The following is a 7,761-nucleotide window of genomic DNA, read 5'->3' as shown; positions in this document are numbered from 1 at the left end:
CTAACTATATATACATATGTATATGTTTGTCTGTAACTAACTAAACTAACTACACACAGAAAACACAGCCGTGGCCACAGGTGGTTGTGGTGGTGGTGCGGGTGGTGCTGCTGGTGGAGCCCAACCAACTTCAAAGAGCACTCGATAACAACTGAACTCTGAAAATGTCAGTTGAGACTGGAGCACCCAGCTGGACAGAGACAACAACGAGTCACCATCGAGTTTCTCTCTGCTAACCTCTCTCTCTCTCTTGATGTCGCTCTGTCTCTTTCTTTATTCGACATGAGCTCCAAACTGACGTCGGCAAATGCTCTCCTCATACCTCTTTATCCCCCGCTTCCATTTGCTTAAGTTGTGATACGATCCTCTCTCTCTCTGTACAAATCTCCCTCTTGTTATCCGTCTCTCTCTTTTTCTCTCTCCTTGTTCACTCTTCTTTGTTCGTTAGTTAGTTACTTGAGTTTAAGTTGCGTCTAAGTTCTTAGTCCAAGTGCATAGATGTGATATGAACAGTAAAGACTCACTTTGATGAAATAATCTGTAATATTTAATGTCCTTCTTTTTCTTATAGATAGTTTCTGGACTAGACTAAAGAACTTGAAGTTTATTCTGATTAATCCCATTTGTATCCCATTTTTATAGTCATGTTCTTGGAAGAACTTTTGAGTTGACTTATTGGGAATCGCCCCAATGAGTTTGAGTGATCATATCAAGTGTTAACTGTATAAGAATGGGATATGCCTCTCACTAGATTTGCCTTTCACTGAAATGATCGCTCATAGTCAGGGCTGGATTTACAGAACTAAGGTCTACGGGGCTGAGTTTCTTGCGAGGGCCCCAAACCAATTAATAGTTGGACATTTTGTTCAAAACATAGGCAAAATCTGGTATGAAAGTTTCCCTTTTTTTAGTATTACGCCTATTATTGGTTCTGAAACTCGTAACGTTTTGTGGGCTTGCCCTCCCTTAAATCCTGCCCTGCTTGTGGTGGTGCTCCAGATGGGGCTAACAAACATTGATTGTGCTCAATTCAAGTGATAATCATTTGTTATTATTGTTGACAAGTCGGAGGCAGCAGCAGCAATCGTTGAACTTACTATTTGGTCTTCTGCTAGAATTGCTTTTAGGGTATTGATAAAGTCTCCTACTGAAAATCAGGTGCTAATCACTTAAGCAGCTTTTCTTCCTCTCTCTCTCTTTCTCGAGCTCTCCTGTTCCCCAGTTGATTATGATAACTGATAGATGACACCTGGTTAGCCATTCACACACGGGGCGCCATCATTGTTCGACGACGTCGTTTGTTTCTAGCTTAATTAACATACAATAATTATCTGTGCGATTGGAGGGAGATGCCTTCTTGGAAAACCTAAATGTGAACATCTTAATGGGGAATTTTCCAAGTTAGCGTCATGTGTTTGCGAATATTCCGTGAGTGTGTTACTATTTTTAGCTGAAAAACTCTGATAAGATTTGGCAAAAAAAGGTTTCATTATGACTATGACTGTCAGAATCGGCTCCATCATCAGATAAGCTTTTTTAACTGCTGTCATACAAGGTAATCCATGTTAGATATATTGTTTGTACGTAGCGAAATGGCAACATAAACAACATTATCGATAACCCTTATCTCATCTAAACTAAACATACTGACTAACGGTGATCCACACAAATAGACACATACATCGAAAAAATGGAAGCGTCAGCTGCGCCAAAATAATCAAAAATATATCCTTGCCTGTTGCCTTGGACTGATAAAGTTCATGTGAGTTAATTAAGTAGGCCAAACTAAAACCAAAATTAAATTATTGATTAACGGCAACACTAGCATTTGAATTCAGAAACAACGAATTATATATACACTTTGAATTAATTTGCAATTTTAAAGTAATTAAAATTTTCGGCAACTCTGAATATTTCGTAAATATTTGAGAATAGATGAGATGATATGAGGTAGAATACTATAGTATACTGATGTGACTTTTGAGGATTTATTAATTATTCGAAATTTTAAAATTTTTAAAATTTCCCTTTCGATTTATCCGTAAATGCTAATATCCTTGAAAACGTTGCTTAAAATTCTCTAAATCGAAACTATTTTTTGAAAAATGTTGATACCAAAAACCACAAAAAAACTCCATTTGGATTGCAAAGTTTATACTAAAGCTGAAAAAATAGTAGAGGTTTCTTTTTTATTGTCAATATCTTCATCATAATTTATATTTTTACTAAAATGATTCAATTTCATGCGAATAAAAAGTGAAATCCGCCAGCAAAAAAATTAAAAAAGAAAAAAATAACCAACGACAAATGACGTGTGGAAAGGTCTATCCAAATTATTTGTTTTATGAATCAAATAAGTGTTAATTACTCTAACACGTAGCACCCAAAAAAAAAAAAAAAAAAATAGTACAAAAACAGGGAATTTGTATATATTTTTCGCGCCTCTGTCAGTTGGACAAAGACATTTGCTGTACTTCAAGAAATTTTGGTTAATAACGTTAACAAAGATCCACAAAAAAAATACTTCAATAATGTTGTTTTCGTACATTTTGTGGATTATGGCTCAATTATCAAAACGCAACTAATATTTAGTATACATACCAAACAAAAAATATCATTCAAACCGAAAGGTGTCCAATATGCTTTATCGATTTAGGAAATTTTCAGTGGCGTAGAGTGTGGAAAATTTGTATCATGTGCTTAAATTGAGATCAAGTTTAATTAATGTGCAAAAGAAAACAAGATTTGAAGCCAGGGTAAAATAATAATAATAATTATAGAGTTTGTGTCTGGCTCGTGGTGCGTTTGGTCGGTCAGTCACAATGTCAAGGTTGAAAAACCATTCATAAACAAAAGTGTTAAATGATAACAATTTAATGTTTATTTTTGGTTTATTTTATTAAGTTAGCATGGGCAACGCTCTAATTTAATTATTAACATCAAATTATTTGAATTAGCAGTTACAGAAACTTGAATTTGTAATACTAGTTGGTCAAAAGCAAACAGTAGAAAATGTTATACAGGGCACAAAATACGAGGTGTTTTCTTAAAACAAAATAATAATTCTGATTTCAATATATATTTTTAAATTTTAACGGCTTGAAATCAAAGCTTTGGAACTAGTTCCGTATCAACTGTTAACTTTACAGCATCATTTGTGAGCACTGTTAACTTTACACCATCATATGTGAGCACTGTTAACTTTAATGGCAGTGTAGCCGTTTTTTAACACTTTTGGCGGGACAATTTGCGAAAATTGGCGGAAATTTAGTCTATATATATGAAACATAATCGCAAAATAGAATCATTTGGTTTGAGTGGTGCAGCTGATCAGCAACTTTATTTAAATGAAGTTAAATTAATTATTAAATAATTATTACATGGAGTTACCATTTTGTGTTGTTTTGACTGTAAAAAAAATGCCATCACTGCTTGCGATAGTTAAGCATCGATACCGGTCACGATGACTTAACAGAATTGTGTAAAAAAAATGTTAGTTAACAGCCATTTTATATTGAACTTTGCCGTCGTGTCCAAAATTTCCTAAATTATAAAAGTTTTTCTTTATTATTTATAATTTATACACTAAATAAGCAAACAAAAATGGGCCTGTTTTATGCGCTGCAGTTAAGAATCATGAATTTCATGATATTCTTCTTGATAATTATCCTTCTGCCCGGTCTACCACCCCGCACGACATTCCCCTACAAAGATTACATGTAAGTTCAGCTTTCCAATTGAATGGACTTGGACCTTCAAAGTATGCATATATTATTTAAGTTAATTTGATTTTCTTTTACCTTAGTGTAAGTGAGCCCAAAGAACTGAAGGGGGCTCTGGAGCCGAACTTTCACCTGGACGAGGCGGAGCGTCTGCTGGAAGGGCGTGTCTATGGTCCAGAGTGTCTGATAGCTCGCAATAATGAGATCTATACCGGTATCCATGGCGGTGAGGTCATCAAGCTAACGGCAAATCATGTTACCCATGTCACAAAGATTGGTCAGCCCTGCGGTGAGTAGAGAAGAGTGAAAGAATTTGGCATCTTTATTTAAGTGATTTCTCTTTCACAGAGGCCATCTATGAGGAGTCGAGATGTGGACGCCCGCTGGGCCTGGCATTCGATACATTGGGCAATAACCTGATTGTTGCCGATGGTTATTATGGCATTTGGCAAGTTGATCTGTCCACGCATAAGAAAACTTTGCTCGTCTCGCCGGCTCAGGAGTTGCCGGGCAAGCAAATTAATCGTCCAGGCAAGACATTTAACTCTGTGGCTGTGGACAAGAAGGGTGATATCTACTGGACAGATTCCACATCTGATTTCACCATACAAGATCTGGTCTTTGCCTCATTTGCCAATCCATCGGGTCGGTAAGTTAACAAAAGCTGACCCCAAACCGGTTTCTAAGACCAAATGATGATGGAATCCCTCTCTCTTTCTCTTTCTCCCCTGCCTCTTTTAGTCTCTTCAAGTACAATCGTTCGAAGAACGTTAGCGAGGTTCTATTAGACGAATTGGTCTTTGCCAATGGTGTGGCTCTCAGTCCCAATGAGGACTTTGTTGTGGTGGCCGAAACAGGAGCTATGCGTTTAACTAAATACCATTTGAAGGGACCCAATGCCGGACAGAGTGAAGTCTTTGTCGATGGTTTGCCGGGTAATCCCGATAATTTGACACCCGACGCCGAAGGCCTGTGGGTTCCCATTGTGTCTGCCGCCGATAGCGAGCATCCGAATGGCTTTGCGTTGTTCGCCCGCTTCCCCACCATACGTCTATTCCTGGCTCGCATGTTGGCCCTGTTTGAGCTGCCTTTCCGCTACCTAAACAGTGTCTATCCGAATAAATTCGCAGAGCGTTTCATCCATTTTGTGGGTCATGGCGAAAGTATTATGCTCCTGGCTCCCAAACGTACTACTGTGGTGCGTGTCGACTGGAATGGCAACATTGTTGGCTCTCTGCATGGTTTTGATAAGTCTGTGGGAGGTGTGTCACATGTCCTGGAATATCAAGATTACTTGTATTTGGGTTCACCCTTTAATCATTATTTGGCTCGTGTGAAATCCCCAAAGGCCAAGCAGCCCACAGTGAAAGTGCGTAATGTTCGTGTTGAGGGTGATGGATTGGAGGCGTCTGTGGGCAAGCCACCAGTAGCTGCTACAACAACTACAACTGCCAAGCCAAAGGCTGCGCCCACAACCACAACAACAACTACTACGACAACTACACCCAAACCAACGACAACAACAACTACACCTAAACCCACTACAACAACAACTCCCAAGCCAACAACTACCACACCAAAACCCACTACAACAACAACAACTGCCAAGCCTGCTAAAACAACAACAACCACACCTAAGCCAACAACAACAACGACAACAACCAAACGTCCAATTCCAACAAAACCGGCGCCCGTCAAGGAAGACATTCCCAAAGATACTCAGCCGCCAAAGAAGGAGAAACTAAAGGTCATCAATAAACAAGGCGATCATGTGGAACTCTAAACTCAAACACAACGAAACACAACGACCATTCCCATACCCTGTTCAAAAGAAAAACCCAAAACACGGGAAAATGGAATGGAAAAGATGATGTAAAAGTGCGCAAAGAATTATTCACTTTTTTTTTTGGGGAATCACCACGACAAAAACGACAACAAAAATCTCCAACACACACACAAATTTAAATATGGGAATTTAAAAATTGAAAAAGGCTTAGCAAATCGGTAAAAATTTATTGAAATTTGTTATGGCGAATATTGTTAAAGGCTTTATTATCGATTTTAATGTGAATATCGCTTAGTCACAAAGTTGATAACTTTGCCTCGACAGACACAGACATTTGTTGTTATCTGTAAGCATTATTTCCATATTCTGTGTAACAAAGCCTTTAGCAAAATTTTGATTGAATTTAAATTCCTAGTGATAATCTTAGTCTATGGCGCTTATATTATCTCTTTTTTTACGTTCTTTCTTTTTATATGCTCTCTATATATATTTTTGGACACAACGCTATTTGCACCTACCCACACCTACACCCACACACTCTACAGCACTCTACACAGGCTAAGATAATGCTCAGTAAATTTTAGTATAAGATTTTTAGCTAAATGTCCACAACTAGCTACAAGCTTAGCTCTAATTGATCTTCTAAAGGCAGCCTTTTATATGACTCAGCAATTTCATATAAATTTAGCTTTTGCCACATACCATTCCACTCTGATTCCCCACCCCATTCACACTTCATCATCATTCCTATATATATATATCTATATATAATATCTAGTTAAGCTCAAAATCTATCTATATTTAGAAGAAAACTGTTGAAATGTGAGCAAATTTTTCTCGTACTGATTTTTCATTTTCTCATTAAATTTTCTTTTCTTATATTTTTTCTCATTTTTGTACAAATGAAAATAATAACGTAAAAACTAAAGATGGATTTGAATATTTTTTGTCTGATGATGATGTCTTAGATTATAATTATTAAATTAATTAAGCATAATGAGTCAGCTCTAGTTAGGGCAAGTTGTCTAGGCTTAGTTCAGAGCCTGCGACTTGGGACGGCTTGGTGGCTCTTTGAAATCCGTCCAGCTCCAGTCGGCATAGTGTATGCAGCGACCCAGCTCCTCGGAATACAATTGCGATTGCGGACAATGTTGAAGACGAGCACGTGTACCCTGCTTATCGCACACCCAATATGCCGTGGGATCCCAGAAGTTGCGGAACATGCGATTCACTTCCTCCAGTCCCTGACAGCCGGGTTCGCCATTATGTTCATGGTATTTACGCTTTTGGACGGGTAAGTGAGCGGCAGCGGCGGCGGTAGGCATTTTGTATTATCTGCAGAAACCGGAAGTTCATATTTAGTGATACAATTTCATCACACAAAATGGTTTGGCCTAGTTTTTAAGAATATTTTCTTGAAATATTTCCCTTACCTTTTTTTCTTCTTTGAAATTCAAATTGATTTGAAAAATTTCCGTTGGTAGATAGAATTATTGTCTATTAGTTATTCTGGTGTGTGCTGCTATTCTCACAGCTATTTCACTTCTGATTTGTCATACCGAATCATTTCTCGCTTAAATACTTTTTCCCCGACGCGTCGCCAACGACGCAAACGAAGGCAGAAACGTTTCGCGCAGGGCCTGATTTCTATTAGTAATATGTCTGGGCCAGTACGAACTCGATTTTTTTTATCTGCAACAACACAACACACACATTTTTTTTCGCCATGTTTGCCTTGTCCGCGCCCGCCTTGATCTTGAAACGGAACGGAATATAGCATTCCGAATTGATGTTCATAATCACGTGTAGAATTCGTGCTCGGGGAATACGCTAAACTGTGACCACACTCAGGTAGATATATATACCAATTTTATGCTAAATCAATGAGCAAACATTTGGCGAGACAGTCCAAAATTTGCTTGGCAACAACAGGTGGTCGACAAAGTGGCCTAGAGGCAGAAAAGGCCCTTTTTGAGGGAATGTGAGGGCGAGCGGGGTCACCTAGGTCGTTTGCTCTGATATTTAAAGATTTGCCAACAGCTCGCTAGGGCTTAGCACGCTCGAGATTTATGAAATACGTAATCGCAATCATAATCTCATTGCGATCACGCCGTTGACGTATGTTTTTTTAATCGTTTTTGGGGGGCTCGTCATCAAGAAACTTTTGCTAGTCAGTAATTTTCCCCCGCTAAGGTTTCGTTCGTGGTGGTGGCGGCGAGGGTTTGCTCACCTTATCAGCAGACGTTTAACAAC

At 38.4% G+C, this 7,761-nt stretch overlaps 2 protein-coding genes across 2 annotated transcripts; one reads left to right on the top strand and one right to left on the bottom strand.

Moving 5' to 3' along the window:
* Positions 1-3,488: 3,488 nt before the first annotated feature.
* On the top strand, positions 3,489-5,588 carry LOC6647313 (adipocyte plasma membrane-associated protein). The gene is made up of 4 exons (XM_002069827.4): positions 3,489-3,719; positions 3,806-4,011; positions 4,071-4,371; positions 4,464-5,588. The coding sequence occupies exons 1-4, from the start codon at positions 3,604-3,606 to the stop codon at positions 5,503-5,505; spliced, it is 1,665 nt and encodes a 554-aa protein (XP_002069863.1). The 5' UTR covers positions 3,489-3,603; the 3' UTR covers positions 5,506-5,588.
* A 698-nt stretch (positions 5,589-6,286) lies between these two features.
* On the bottom strand, positions 6,287-7,045 carry LOC6647344. The gene is made up of 2 exons (XM_002069828.4): positions 6,942-7,045; positions 6,287-6,843 (listed from the first exon to the last, which is right to left on the bottom strand). The coding sequence occupies exon 2, from the start codon at positions 6,831-6,833 to the stop codon at positions 6,540-6,542; it is 294 nt and encodes a 97-aa protein (XP_002069864.1). The 5' UTR covers positions 6,834-6,843; positions 6,942-7,045; the 3' UTR covers positions 6,287-6,539.
* Positions 7,046-7,761: the final 716 nt, after the last annotated feature.

This window comes from Drosophila willistoni, chromosome 3R (genome assembly GCF_018902025.1).
Source record: "Drosophila willistoni isolate 14030-0811.24 chromosome 3R, UCI_dwil_1.1, whole genome shotgun sequence".
Lineage (NCBI taxonomy): Eukaryota > Metazoa > Arthropoda > Insecta > Diptera > Drosophilidae > Drosophila > Drosophila willistoni.
The sequence above is the reverse complement of the archived record's forward strand: the minus strand, read 5'-3'. Positions and strand labels throughout refer to the sequence as shown.

Bases quoted from the DNA above. Each gene is read 5' to 3' on its own strand.
- LOC6647313 (XM_002069827.4), top strand. From the start codon at position 3,604: ATGGGCCTGTTTTATGCGCTGCAGTTAAGAATCATGAATTTCATGATA. The intron at 4,012-4,070 runs GTGAGTAGAGAA...TCTCTTTCACAG, and splicing joins AAAGATTGGTCAGCCCTGCG to AGGCCATCTATGAGGAGTCG. The intron at 4,372-4,463 runs GTAAGTTAACAA...TGCCTCTTTTAG, and splicing joins TTTGCCAATCCATCGGGTCG to TCTCTTCAAGTACAATCGTT.
- LOC6647344 (XM_002069828.4), bottom strand. From the start codon at position 6,833: ATGCCTACCGCCGCCGCTGCCGCTCACTTACCCGTCCAAAAGCGTAAA.